Source organism: Bombus huntii, chromosome 6 (genome assembly GCF_024542735.1).
Source record: "Bombus huntii isolate Logan2020A chromosome 6, iyBomHunt1.1, whole genome shotgun sequence".
Lineage (NCBI taxonomy): Eukaryota > Metazoa > Arthropoda > Insecta > Hymenoptera > Apidae > Bombus > Bombus huntii.
The window spans coordinates 4,141,903-4,158,270 of NC_066243.1; the positions used below are offsets into that span (position 1 = coordinate 4,141,903).

Sequence of the window (16,368 nt, forward strand, 5' to 3'; positions counted from 1 at the left end):
GTTCTACGAAATTGTTATTTATTTTGTAAATATAAGAGCTACTACTAAATCTACGAATTTGATTTATTCAATTCATCCATTTTATCTTACGTTTGTCAATTAATATTTAATTGTAATTTACGAGCAGAAATAAATGCTCATTTCAAAATGCTTTCAAAGTAGTTCTGAAACCTAAATATCGAACAGTTTCGTGCGCTGGTAATTTCCACCGACAATTTTTATTAAAATTTTTATGAAGATATAAAGAAAACGTTTGCTGGCGTATAAATAATTTACTGAATACCTGCAAGTGCCAAGCTTAACTATTTTCTAGTCAAATAGTTCAATTGTTCTACGAAATTGTTATTTATTTTGTAAATATAAGAGCTACTACTAAATCTACGAATTTGATTTATTCAATTCATCCATTTTATCTTACGTTTGTCAATTAATATTTAACCGTAATTTAAGACCAGAAATAAATGCTCATTTCAAAATGCTTCCAAAGTATTTCCAAAACCTAAATATCGAACAGTTTCGTGCGCTGGTAATTTCCACCGACAATTTTTATTCAAATTTTTATGAAGATATAAAGAGACGTTTGCTCGCGTGTAAATAATTTACTGAATGGATAAAGATTCGACCGATGTTTTCCTGACTTTTTACTTCGATAAACCTTCTAATTCGGTCCGAAATCAATCGATCGACGCTGCTGCGAATCGCATACGATATTTATGATTTTCAAGTATAAATAGCTAGGATTATGTCTGGATATCGTAAATTACTAACATTGTTGTACTTCCGTTTTCATTGCCGTCATTTATCTATGCACCTCGATTATCGATTATCGGCTAGATTTTCCGAAATAGCTTTTCCATAATAATTGGAGCAGATCGATCCATCTTCATTGTATCTGAATATGATGCTCCGATGATATTACCGAAAATACGATTGTTTCTATAGATTCGAAAAGGCGATTAGTTTGTCTTCCTTCACGTATTTATCTACGATATCTATCTTCTCGTATGGAACTGAATAATTAATCCTCCGCCGGAAAATATTTTTCACTAACGCGGTCAGAATTGCGAATGTTTCGGTCCCTGGTCTGATTTCTTACTGTTTTAGATCTTGATAAAGTCTGAAAAAATTCCGAAGGTACTTGTTATAGTTCCTAATTTACTATACAGGTGATGCTTTAAGCAAACGTTTAAAATTCGTTGCGATAAAAATACAAATTTGACAAAAAGTTACGAAAAAATGGGAATTTCTTTTCAATTACACAGTTTCTTATTAAATAAATATTAGAAAAATGTTACTGTAAGCTTTTACTCGTAAGACTATGATCTTTCAGAAAAATTGAAATAAATTCACCAGTCCTTAGAAAAAGCACAATTATTTTTTCAATTGATTATTTATTATTGAAAGATGATTTCTGACACACGGCGAAAAAGAAAAGCTCTGAATCTCAAATTTACTAACACATGAGGAACATAGGAGCTATACGAGACACTGAGGCGGTCGCCAAAATATTAGTATACGTACTGAAATAATAAAAATTTGCATATGAAGAAATTCATCTAGCAAAAGATTGACGTGGGCGGCAATATGAGTCGTTGAAGGCACAGTGCTCATTTTACTCTCGTGATATTCGAACCTGAATTGAACCAAGTGAACGGTATTTGGTTAGTCAAAGCCTTGTAGGTGTAAGCTTTTTTAGATGCAGGAACCGCCAGGTCTGACACCTTCGTTTCGGAAAAATTAAACAATGAAACTATTGTCTGAACTTCAATGACACATATTGATTTATTTTTCCTTGACAAGCTTTGGTTTAAATAAAATGAAAGAAATCCTTCAATTTTCGAATACTTTGCATATTTTTAAGTTACTAAAATATTATACATTTCCGTTTGTAAAGATAGATCTGACAGGTCTCTGTGAATTTGGAACGTTTAAGAATGGAAGATCGCACGAGAAAAACGTAATTTTTTCGCGTTTCGCAGAGGGACAATTTTTTAATTGAACACGTTGATATTTTTTAACTTTATATTACCAATTCCTCTCTTTTCGTATGATTTTAGTTTAAAATGCACGTATATCTTCGCCACTTGTTTGAACGTTTCAAAAATACTGATTGTCATAATATCATGCCATTTCGTAAATTCATCAACTAATTGCAAAAATTTGAAAACTATTTGTTGAAAATGACAACGTGAGTTCGTGCTCGCCATCCATATGCAAATGCGTTAGTTATAAGAAATAGTAACTAGAGGATGATCCTAGTTACAATCGATAGATTTAATCGATAGGCTTATAAGATGCTTTTTTGTTTTTATTCCTAGTTTTTGTAAGCGCGTGCAATAAAGGTCTTTTTGGCTCAGAACGGTGTGATAGATTAATCCATTCAATAAAATAATAACTATTCTGATCTTACCTGTGAGTGTAGAAATAACAACACTATTTCCCAGCTACGCACCAAATATTTCAAAATTAGTGTCTATGTATTTTAGAATACTCGCCTCTGGCTATCAATTTAGTCTACAATACATACGCAATTGTTGAATATTACATTTCATCAGATTATTCAATTACTGTTTTCAGAGTTGCATGACAAACAAACTAATATGCAACAGCCTATTTCAAAGATTAAACGTCGACATTATAAACATATCGAAATAACTTGATATCTCGATTTTAAATTGCCGCTATACTACAAGCTATAAAAGAAGAGTATTGCTTCCTATGTCTAATATTACGTCTACGACATTATAATAAAGTTATAAAAACCTAATTTTTCAATTACTGTTTTCAGAGTTGCATGACAAACAAACTAATATGCAACAGCCTATTTCAAAGATTAAACGTCGACATTATAAACATATCGAAATACCTTGATATTTCGATTTTAAATTGCCGCTATACTACAAGCTATAAAAGAAGAGAATTGCTTCCTATGTCTGATATAATAAAGTTATAAAAACCTAATTTTTCAATTACTGTTTACAGAGTTGCATGACAAACAAACCAATATGCAACAGCCTATTTCAAAGATTAAACGTCGATATTATAAACATATTGAAATACCTTGATATCTCGATTTTAGATTGCCGCTATACTACAAGCTATAAAAGAAGAGAATTGCTTCCTACGTCTAATATAATAAAGTTACAAAAACTTAATTTTTCAATTACTGTTTTCAGAGTTGCATGACAAACAAACCAATATGCAACAGCCTATTTCAAAGATTAAACGTCGATATTATAAACATATCGAAATAACTTTATCAAGTTATAAAGTATAAAATATCAAGTATAAAAGAAGAGAATTGCTTCCTACGTCTAATATAATAAAGTTATAAAAACCTAATTTATTAACGAGGACACGAAGCAGACCTCAAGAAAACTTTTGGTCTCGGGATTAAAGTATCTAAGGCTTCTAAATCATAGTTAATTAGGATAGCAACACTCCTAACAACGTCTGCCCGATTTTACGACCTCGCTATATCATCGCGGTTGCTATAGGAGAACGTCCCCAAATTAAATTTCCAATCTCATCGTAGCTGCGCGAAAATTTGCTATAGAAACGTCTAATGATGAACCAAGTTTTGACACGCAGATAGACTACGACAAGTAATTCCACTCTTTCACAGACAGGTTTACGAACAGAGAGAAATGCTGGTTTCAGAAAACTCATGTAAAAGTAACGTACTTTTCACGCGAACTTATTAAATTTTTCTGTTTGTAAAAAATTATGAATTCTTTTATATCTTCGCCGGAAATATACGTTTGTTAACTGTCGCATCAGCATCAACTTGGATTTTCTGATACGTGAAATTTGTAAAATGTTGCAGTGCATCATATTTTTAGAAACATTTCATTTACATTTTGTTTTAATAGCATTGACGGACTTTGAAAAGTTACGCTTGCGAGCTTCGTTTACGCTTGTACGCTTCGTTTACGCCTGTACGCTTCTTTCGCTACGACTACAACGCTTTGTTGTAAACTTCGCGATAATATTTTTTACGCGATTAAGTCTTTTTACGATGTATACCTTGTATTTTCGACGCGAAAAGCTCCGATCATATTTGGGAATTTTCATTCGAGACATTTCTGTACTGAAATCTTGCAAATTATTCACAAGCTATCAACGATACTTAAAAATAACGTAAAACGATAGAAGGTTCAGAAATATATACATTGATCCTTTTCTTAAAATAGAAAATATCATCTTATGAAAAACAACAGTAACTTGCATTAATTACTAAAAATAGTTAACTATCATGATCAAACTGTAAACTTAGGTCCTTATAAAAGATTTATCATCAATTGCAGATATGAAATCGCAATAATCTTTTTACTTCATGTATCGTAGTATACATCAGCGATGGATATTATTAGAATTGCTTCGAATAAATATTTATCGATAAGATAATTATCAGTGGAATATTTTATCCGTGAAATAATTATTTACTATCCGTAACGAATTATTTTCTATGTTTATTCGAACAATAATACGAAAGATCGTGCGTTGCCATTTAATTTTGTACAATCATATACTGTATAGATATCAGGTACAATTCTTAGTATTAATTTACCAAATGAATAATTTACCAAGCAGGAATAAACTTTCCAATCTGATTAGTTATGAAAAAAGTTAGTCATGAAAGCCAGTGTTACAACATCTGGAAATGTAGCTTGCAAATATAACTCTCGTTCACTACCATCCTCGATGTATCACGCAAATATCCATACACAATATATAATTTTATGCGAATACATTCTTATCCGAATAAGTTGTTGGATTAAATTTTTATACGGATAATTTCTGATTCGAACAAATTTTTATTCGGATAAATATTTGTTCAACTGGATATTTATTCGTTAGCGACGACCAAAATCTCATTCTTTATTTTTATTCGAACGAAGTTTACATGTTACTGCACAAACTGTTACTGTTACTGTTACTGTTAGAAAATTGTAACTTTATTTTCTCGAAACTTTCTTCATCGCTGAACTAACACTGTAGCTATTTCATCATCATTAAGATGCGACCTATGCACTGAGTTGTTTAGAAGACTCGTAGCAGCAAATATCCTTACTAAAGTTCGTGTAGACTGTCATTTCATTTTAATAACGTGGTGTTTAAGTAGAACGTCTAGAAAACGAGCTCCTAAACTCACATTTAACAAATTTTATTAAGCTGATTGTATAATATTATCCAGGAAATGGAGAACAGAGAAGTGGATTTGCAGCACTGAGTGGTTGTTTGTTACGAGAAGGACAGAAATACAAGTGAAATGTAGAAAAAGGATATACGCTGTACATATACGAAGACTCGAGAGTATGGTATTATACATATGTAAATAGCTTTTTTTGCTCTAAAACTGGTAATTTTTGTTTGGAAAATGCTGACAGCCGAGCATGTATTATTAATAACAATGAGATAAAGTGTGTATAAAAAAAAATCTGTGCTCATAACTTTATACTGTACAATTTTATATTCATGCTGCAAATTCTTTTGTATATTCTCTGTATTTTTGCAAACAGAACGTACATTTTAATTCCTAAAGATTGAAATGTTTTCAGTTTCTGAGATTCGAAAAAACTATTTATTGCAACAGTAATTCATTGGCAAGAAAAGTAAAATGTGTTTTGAAGAGGTGATCCTTCATCATGCTATTATTCATAAATCACAGGATTTTGTTAGTAAACTAGAACAGACACGAATCAAATTTCTAACATCAAAATGATGTTACTTATGAAAATCGAAATTATTCTTATGAAATTATTTTTAATTATAAAATATATATATTTCTTTTTCTTTTTTAATTTTAATGTAGAAATATTTTATCGAACCTTATGTTTAAAATTGGCAAATGTCTCGTAATTTATGCAGAAGGGTAGACGTATACGTAAAGTAATCTCTGATATGAATAAAAATTAAGTAAAAGCTTCTCGGTAAAAGTTAAAAGTAAAAATATTTCCTTCGGAGGAAAGATTAAAGTAAAAATGCTCCCTTCCGTACGAATAAACAAAACAAAATTTTCTTGCAAGCAAGTGTTTTTGTCTTTTGTTTTGACTTCATTGAAAAGTTGAGAACGTGGTCATAAAATAGGCAAAAGTAAATCAGAAGTGAAAAATGATTTACACAACAAATTGCTTTTATCAAAACGGTATAAATTTTTGTAGTCTTCGTTTAATCTATCCCTAAATTTCACATCCTAATGTGACACAATGGTAAAAAGCCAATGATATGAAGAGATATATAATTAATCTTGATGATTGTTTTATTAAAATTTCGCATTGATCGCAAAGAATAAAAAAGATGCAGGTCAAAATGCTTCAAAGAAATTGTTCTTTAAGTGGCAAAATAATATAATTTTTTTATCAGAAATGTGTGTAAAATTGACACGAGGGACAGGTCAGTGTTAAATACCTTTTCGAAATTATTTGTACAAAATATCGTTTTTCTAATTGCAACGACAAAATCAATTTTATGTAGCATCATATATTTCAAACCATGTTCAATAATATACATACCAAGGTCAATAATATACATACTTCTGGAAAAAGTAAATGCATTTGTTTGCTGAAAGTTAAAGGTAAAAACGAAGAAAAGCTAATGCTTATTTTTTATTCATTAAAAGTATTTCCTCTATCTTGTCAAAGTAAAAACTACTATCTTCTGTTTATTCGTACCAGCTCTTCTTAATTCTTCACAAGTATACTAATTTTGAACTTTCTCCAGACTTCGATACAAATTTTCTAACGATACTCGATTCTTTCATCGCGAAAGAAAATTTGAAGCTTCATAACGTTGTCAAAAATGTTCGAATTTCATCGGAAATTTGCCAAAGTTTTTCTTCAATATTTTTCTCACGATACTTACAAACAATAAGAATTCAAGTAACCTAATATTCTATTAATTACATACCACGGTTTATAGTTTCTACCTGTTCTAGATTTATTTTTATTCGTTTCGTTCCACATTAAACATCCTGTGAACACATCGACATCCAAGCAAAGAGGGAAAGAAAACAGCAGGGGATTTGACTTACCTCGCGATTGAGAGGTTTCGCCAACGTGATAACGCCAGTGCGTGGATTTACGACGAAATGGTCCGTGAGTTGTATACCATATTTCACTGGCGATCCTTCGGGATCGTGGCCCTTAAGGACGAACACTTCCGTACCGACTTTGGTTGATTCTGAAAGCGGCAGGCCCGCAGGGTATCCACCAGGTTCGAGGATAGGTGGTTCGTTTACATTGTTGGCGCCTGAAACAACAGAGAAACCATTCTTGTTTTCAGTCGTTCTCCGACAACCGAAGTTTGAATTATCGTTTATGTTAAACGCATAGCGCAAGAGTAATTTTAACTGCTCTGTATTTAAAAAATAGATATTAAGATAAATAAGTCAATTTTCGACTTATTGAAAGATTGACATAACTGATTATAAGAGAAGTAGATTTGTCAAGGAGAGGAAATCGGTTTGACGTGGAAAATTATTATTGGCTCGTTCGAGAAGTACGTAGCGAAATCGAAGAAACATTTCAAGATATATTTTTATAAAATTAGATTTCATCAAGCAGTATATGTACATAGATACGCATAATATTTACTACGCTATCGATATTGAAATATTATTTGTTTTCATATTTGGACATTTCGTTATGAATAATCATTGAATAGCTTAGACAATATAAAAATACATTTATAGTTTTCTTTGATGAGAGAAAAAAGATTTTTGGGACGATAGAGTAAGTGATTTATTTAATCTGTTCGTAAACGATACTAGAAAAATTTGTTAAAAAGATAATTAAACACACATCGTTGATTAAGGGGGACTGCCGTGTGACAATAATAAAAGCAAGTGATCTTTGTAAATTTCTCTTACTCTGAAATTTTTTTACTCTATTAGTTATATGAGATTAGACGTTTTCAAGATGTAAATATATAGCCTTGAAGTAGGAATAATTTTGAATAATTCTTGAATTATAGTTTTTTAATTCCAGTTCTTCTTATCGTTTAACTTTTTGAATTGGCGTGCTCCATAATTGAAAAACTAATTGATTAATCCAATTTTGGACTCGTTTACTTTATTACGAATTTCTCTAGGGATTGAACATCAAATTTCTACTCGATTGTTTATTTGTAATATTTTTTCGAACAACCTAAACCCAGTTTACCTACCGAGAAAGGTAAATTTATCTTCTAAACGTTAGAATTCTCCAATTCTTCATTCAAAAATATTTTTCTTTCGAAAATAGATTCAATCCCAGCGTAAACTGTTTGACCTTAAGAAAATCTCGTAACTTTTGCATTTCGACGACTGTGACGGATGCTATACTGCGCGCTAACAATGGTTATATTATATTGTCAAATTTGATCGCAAAATTCGTATAACATACGATAAACAATAAGAAGAATTCAAATAAAAATATTATATCTCGAAAAAGTTTCGTCTCGCATAATTAGCAATTAGTTGAAAAGAAAATTCACAAAAATCACCTGCTCTTGTTGCTGTTGCACGAGAATCTCCCCTTAAAAACGCGTTATATGTGTGTATGTGTGATAGTAAAAAGCTCTTTGATGCTGTTTAAAAGAATGATAAATATTAATTTAATTATATAATTCTGATTAAATAACATTTAATTATATATTGAACGAAGAAAGTAGTTTATCGGAATTTCAATCTGATAAAATACATACGTCAGATTCTCATAACTGGATGCTACATTGGATATAGTTAAAACATCCGATGTGTTAACAAGAAATCTTGCATTAAGTCAACGCAACCTTTCGCCGCAACAGTTGTAGAACGTTGCAGAACAGAACACAGCACTCTCACCTCAACTGTTCCTAACAGTTGCCGTTGCAAGGACTTCGCTTAGTAAGTTTAGCAAATTTATTGTTAGCCGAACTAGTGGTTCACGTTATTATATTATTGCCACTTCATTACAATAGATAGACTGTCTAACATGTTGCGGTTGGAATTTCAAATGGCTGAAAATTATGGGGCAAATTTGTCTATCCGAGAGTACCACACGTTTCTGTAGCAACGTAAAGAATAATGAAGAAAAGAAGGTGTTAAAAGAATGTTAAAAGAATTTTATATTTAAAACGTCTTTTCTGTGGAATTTCCTCTTTAATCTTTGCATGTTTCATAAATCTTGTAAAGCAGCAATTTATTAGGTTGGCGCATAAAAATATCCTTCCGAGTAAAATCACGTAAATTTCACTGAAATGCCTTTCATACTATTCTCCTACTCTATTCAAACGATTAATCCTCTCAAGATTGGGTTCTTTGTTTTTTAAATCGATTCAATTCTAGAAATCATCATCAATTTATGTTTCCTCGAGCGATAGATTAATGTCACCGACACTCTTCGATATTCAACAATTCAATTTTCGATATCTAAAAAATGTAATGTTCAGCGCATTTATTATACGAAATTTAACATAATGATCTGTGAGAATTAAATATCGAGCAAAATTTAACGCAGCTATCGCGGACTAATTTTAATCTTCGGAGAAATGATATTTCTCTTTGTACGAATTTACGTAATATTGATTTGCATGAATAAAGCAATTTACTGGAATTTATTAATTTATAAATTAAATTAAATTAAATTCTATTAGCAACTTTCTGCTCGTTGTGGCACACATCCTCTATGGATCGTCGCTAGCTTATTAAGAATTAACAATATCATCAGCATTCGCTCATTGGTTATGAATCATTAAATATGGATTACAGTATCAAGAAATACCACGCTTCTTTTTATCAGACAAATTATACAATTGTTGGATTTCTCATAATTTCATCGCGATTTCCAAGGAATTCGAATAGATGAAAATATGAGCGTTGGTGGATATCGCGTCTGTGCTTCATGGCTTTTAATTGACACAAAGCTTGCGGATTGCTAACTATAGTCATAAAAGATACAACGAAGATGTGCAGAGTTCCGGAGAACGAAACAAACGATTCAAAAGTCACGATATCGTATTTCGTTGGTGTAGTTTGCATTTATCTGTACTTTTAATAAATAGGTTTACTTGATATTGGGAATAGAGTTACAAACAGGACTGTTGGATTCGACTATCAGGCCAGGACTTCGATTTCAAAGAACAAAATGAAGCTATTAAGCGTAACGTTGAAACGGAAACTCTTTTGAAGAGGAATTTACAGAACACATAGGCTACTCTCAGCTTCCAAAGCTTCGCTTAAGTTGTTATTGATCGCGAGAATTTTTAATGTTATTAGCGTTTTCTTCCTCTTTTTTTTTTATTTAAGTATTTCTAACTTGTAACGTTTACTTTAATTTTCAACAGAACTTTACATGGTATTTTACTTTAATATGCAATTTGCAACGAATTCTGCTTTCAATATTATCCCATCATTTGCGTCTCCGATATTTTGGATAATTTCAGCTTATACGAACGGGTATCGGAATTATAAAATCATATAAAAATAAATATGCTTCGTTTTATTCAAATCTACGTATATTTTCCATCGAACACTTTTTAATGGAATACGAATAAAACCAAATCTATTATGAAAATTCAATGAAATTAAGTCTGTATTACCTGCGATATTATTACTAATAATAAATATTATAAATAAATAATATAAATATTTTATATAATTATTATAATATATAAATTATATTAATATAACCCATCTGCAAATTAATGATAATGACGTTGTTTCAGTGGAAACGTTGGTTGTCATGCTATTTTGCCACGTTTAAAACAATTTTTTTCATTTTGTTTCATTCAGTTTAAAACAATTGTTTAAAGTAAAATACAGTAAATATATATAGATAAAGTAAAAATAAAATAAAGTTTAGCAATTATTAATCGTTTAAAAATATGATTTTTATGTTATATAAAATACGCACCAGTTTTATTAGTTCACACAAGTTCACATTTGTTCATTAAAATAAATGGTCGAAAATAGCGTTTTGGTCTTTGAATAAGTTATATACAATATAAAACGTAGTTCAGCAACATTATCAAGCAAGTAGAGTACGCCTTCTGAATAATCGAGATAGGTCACGTATCACAAAATTAACTGATTCACAATTTTGGAAAAGAATATCAGTTCATTATGAACCAAGCACGAATACTATTCCGAACCATTTCTTCCGCTGCAACAAAGTTTCCTCTGTCAGGTCATACTTCGAATGTCGAAAAATTGTTGAAACAAACGAAATGTATTGAATTATAAAATTATATTGAATTGTGATTTCAACCGAATTGCTAATTTAAAGCTATCACATATTACATATATTTGATCAATCAGTTAACGAACAAATAAACGAACAATAAACGAAAATGATTATCGAATGCGTTTTACGATTTTGAAATAGCCGAAATATTTCGTAAAACAATCGAATAAAAATATTTAATTATAATAGCGCAAATATTATTTATAACCAAATAAGAAAAAAAAGTGAGAAAAATATCATCTAGCCACGACGTATTTGAATCGATTCCGGTGAAAAGTCGTTGTAAATTTGGCAGATCGTATTGATCTGCCGGCAATTCATGAAAGCATCGGACAGGTATGTAGAGAGCTACGAGACGTAATTGACATTAATTAATTAAAGCATCGCATCTCCTCGAAATGTCTATTGTTTTAAGTACATCCGATTCTAGACTGCAACGATTAACAGCGTGCACAGTGAAACAGATTATGATTGATGCATGTCTCCGCACCGATATCGATTTTTCTCTGCAGATATTCTTAAACCTGTCGATAGTCAATTTCGTTTGAGAAATACCGAGTTTATCAAGCCGTCGTCGTATTTTATCCGCGAACGTTTGATCGACGATCAATGCGTCGCATGTCACGAGATATTTTTCGGATAATCGAGTTAAAATTGTCTTACGCCGCGATCGATATATGGCGTTGATGCAAATAAAAATGCCAATGAACGAACGAGGAAAGACAACGTTTTCACTTTCTAAGGAGAAACTTAGGAGAACGTCGTATTCCACGTCGATTGATCAACTTGTTTTGCAAACGATCTTGTCTCTCATTTTAGATTTTCCACTCTTAAACCAAAGCACTGCGATCTCTGGGTTTCTTCCATTCAATCTTCTACTCATTTTGGCAAACACGAAGATCATGTGTATCAATGACAATTATTTCATGTTGTGGCCAAACTTGAGATATAACTGAGCGGTTAAACCGCAGGATAGAAGAGCCGTAGAAGACAAAAGTAATTTTAAACGGATTGAGATTCCTTCAGCGTGAAACATTCTATCCTTTACAGTCAAGCCATCTCACAATTCCGCGAACAATTTCCTAGTTCCCCTAAACAAAGCGAAACAACCGAACGTAGGAAACTGCCGAGTGCATTTACCAGCTGAAACAAACGACGGTCCTCCAATCTTGCGGAACCTTTAGTACTGAAGCCGGAAAAAAAAAGAGAAAAGGGATGGTCGAGGCAAAGAAAGTAAGTTTGGACATGGCGCGCAGGTTTCCCGGGAGTCGCTAATTCGTTGGGAACAAGGCGGCCCCATAAGTCCGAAAAGTCATAAAACTATTAGAAAGTTGGCAAAGTAGCTTCGTCATCGTGGCGTTGGCGGAAGTTTGGAAAGCCGGCCAAACTATGTATACCAGACCTAATAGATACATCAAGCTGTAATGTGGAAGGCGGGTGCTTCTCCGAGAACGTATTTCGCTCAACTCTTAGCGATCTTCTTGTTACTTTTTTCTCCTGTCTTCGCGCCAGAACCGCGTAAAACAACAAGAAACTGGCTGTATGTGTCGGGCATCTGCGCTTTTCCACGTATGCTTCCGGTCGTCGTTGTTGGAGAACAACGGACGTCGAGGGTCAACAATAATCGTTAGAGCGTAACGATGGCTGAGTTTCTCTCGGATCTCGTTTCTTGCTGATTCTGCCAACGATTCCTGCCTTTCGCAGAATTTTTCTCATTATCGACCGTATGCCATAGTTTAACTGTGTTATTTGTTTGTTACATAGAATTTGTTTGATGTCGCTGTACGACGTGTTGCTTCGCTCAATCACTCAAATACGATACTGTTGCGTTTAATTAAAATGCTTTAGAGAAAATTGAAATAGTAGAATGTCCTCCCTATTATTGGGTTGGCGACTAATTAGGTGGCAAAAACATTACCATCTAATGACAAAATCCGCAATCACTTAGTTGCCAACCCAATATCTTCTGCCTTTCCAGTTCGTCAAAACTATTTGGTAATTGTTTCATCAGAATTTTCTATATAATTGTAAAGACAGGCAACGTAGATATTATTAGGATGAGATACGACGTTCGTTAGACTTGTAGAATTTCTAGATTTCGATATTTTTTCAACGTGCTTTTTGGAATAAAAAATATTGGAAAAAAATGTTCAAACAGAGATTGCAATAAGTGCAATCTTTTTTTGTACATTCAACCGTATGACCTCACAACGTTCGCTCACAATTTCACTGGCCAGGTGCAGTCTAAATAGCTGCTATAAATTTCCCCGACATTAAAGAGCGTCCGAGTAACTGACCCCAATGATCTTCCAAAATACGTCGTCGCTGACGCTTTCATACGACTACGTAAATTGTGGGAGAAGGGGCATCGTGTGTAACGCGATGTCGCTATTTCGTGACGTTGCATTTAAGATACGACGATAGGTCATCGTCTTGTCTAATGCGTCCACGGTTTTCCAGCTTCTACGTTGGCTGCTAATTAACCCTCATATGCAGTCTCTCAGCCTCATTAACCAGGTTGCAAAGACGAGGGTAGATCACAACGTACTTGTATTTGTTCGAGTCACATTTTCATATATGAATATACATATGTGATAAGGTCTAAGTGTCTAAGTGTAAGATTTTAATCCTCCTGTTTTTACTCGCATTAAGATAAATAAGAGCCACTAACTTGTTCTACTTATTATGTACAAGTTGATACTTTGTTCGTATTATTATTAGTTCTGGAACAATTTTCAGAATAATTTTGTTAATCAGAATTTGCACTTTTATAGGACATACGTATAGGTTCAAGGGCATAACTCTCTATTTTATAAATCGATATGAAAATACACATTGTAATAAATTTCGCGTTTACCGAGTTTATTTCTGAACTGAATTACGCGCTTTTGCAGAAAAGCGCAGCAACAACAGTTCTGGCGAAAATTTTGTAAACATTTTTGTAGTATTCACTGAAGAGAAAGAGTGGTAAACCAATATAAAACTGGCAATTAATTCGGAATAATTATTCAATAACTTTCATCTCGTACGAGATTTTTCAGAACAGCGTGGCACTATTATTTCTATGTTTTTCAAACGTGGGCAAAAATACCAATTTTTTAATATTAGAAATTATGACAGAAATGTCAATTGCATGAATTTGCAAAGTTCCATCGTTTCTTTCCTATTTATTTATTTATTTTCCACCTTTACTCTTTCATATTGTATTTTTAAATACTTTGCTAAATTTTTAAAGCCAAGGCGATCTAATACCAAAAATTTCCTTTAATTAAATCTATTAATTAGAAAACGGGAGCGTTGGATGTGTCTTCAAAACGAGATTTAAGTAACTGTATAAATTCTTGATGAAGCTGCGGTTTGCAATAGATATTTTCAATTTAAGAATAGATGAAATATGAAACATACATATATATAAATTATAATATTAATATTTAAAAAAACAATTTAAAGATATGAACACCGGCTGATCATTTTTTTCACCAATCTAATAAATTAATTACTTGAAATCCAAAAATATCGTATTTAATACTTCATTTCTATAGTCTAAAGTCTTCCAAATTTATTACAAGACAGAGATATAATTTCTAATATGAATCGACAACGCAATTATTTATATTCTACGGATATAGTTAGCATGTAAACATCGTATGCGTTATGCCAAAAAGTATTATGTGACACATCACATGTGCATCGCTACTACTATGTCGTTATACCCGATACTAAAAATGCATGAATTATTAACATGCGGTCAAGTCATAAATATTAATAATATTTGCGATCCGTGGCATAATCTTCGATATAATATTCGCCGCGTGCAAAACGGCTAATAAAATATAAGGAAGAACTTAAAAAGCAACGAGAAGACTGCAGAATCATTCTTTCCTTTCCGATTGTTTCCATAATTGATGACCGAAGCAGCTACCCAGCAAGCAAATGGAATTATTGATATCCAAATATTGGATGTACTGTACCGTTCTTCGTGAAAGCAAGTATCAGACACGAAATGCGAAAGAAAGACGTAATGTACAGCCAGAAAACCAATAATGTGATTTTTATTACTATCTCGGTTGTACAGTATGTTTCCTTCGTGTCATTATAAGACATCGTGTATTCTTATGTATATTTATTTGACAGTATAGTACAGGAACCATAGTAGCGATAGATGATATAACGATTGAAAATCTTGTTTTTAACTTATCTGGACTAATAAATAGGAAGACAAAACTGTTCGCATCATGTGAAATTTAATTTGTTCGAATACGGAGTAAGATTAATCTTAATTACATGTAATTATAAAGAAGGACGTAATGTACAGTCAGAAAACCAATAATGTGATTTTTGTTACTATCTCGGCTATACAGTATGTTTTCTTCATATCATAATACATCGTGTATTCTTATGTATATTTATTTGACAGTATAGTACAGGAACCATAGTAACGATAGATGATATAACGATTGAAAATCTTGTTTTTAACTTATCCGGACTAATAAATAGGAAGAAAAAACTGTTCGCATCATGCGAAATTTAATTTGTTCGAATACGGATTAAGATTAATCTTAATTACATGTAATTATAAAGAAGGACGTAATGTACAGTCAGAAAACCAATAACGTGATTTTTGTTACTATCTCGGCTATACAGTATGTTTTCTTCATATCATAATACATCGTGTATTCTTATGTATATTTATTTGACAGTATAGTACAGGAACCATAGTAGCGATAGATGATATAACGATTGAAAATCTTGTTTTTAACTTATCCGGACTAATAAATAGGAAGACAAAATTATTCGCATCATGCGAAATTTAATTTGTTCGAATACGGATTAAGATTAATCTTAATTGTATGTAATTGTAAAGAAGGACGTAATCTACAGTCAGAAAACCAATAACGTGATTTTTGTTACTATCTCGGCTATACAGTATGTTTTCTTCATATCATAATACATCGTATATTCTTATGTATATTTATTTGACAGTATAGTACAGGAACCATAATAACAGTAGATGATACGACGATTAAACGATAGATTTTGTTTTTAAGTAGAGTCGAGCCTTATGCGGACAAATAGGAAGACAAAATTGTTTGCATTACTTTTCTCATGCGAAATTTAATTTGTTCGAATACAGATTAAGATAAATCGATGGTTTTTTTGAATA

General features: G+C 32.0%; 1 protein-coding gene across 2 annotated transcripts in view; it reads right to left on the reverse strand.

Annotated features, from left to right (window-relative positions):
• The window catches only part of LOC126866583 (cadherin-87A), a 533,242-nt gene that overhangs the window by 85,883 nt on the left and 430,991 nt on the right, over positions 1–16,368 (reverse strand). For both annotated transcript variants that reach the window (XM_050620360.1, XM_050620361.1), the window contains one exon: positions 7,034–7,251. In XM_050620360.1, the coding sequence (XP_050476317.1) occupies positions 7,034–7,251 (218 nt within the window). The remainder of the gene's footprint in view (positions 1–7,033; positions 7,252–16,368) is intronic.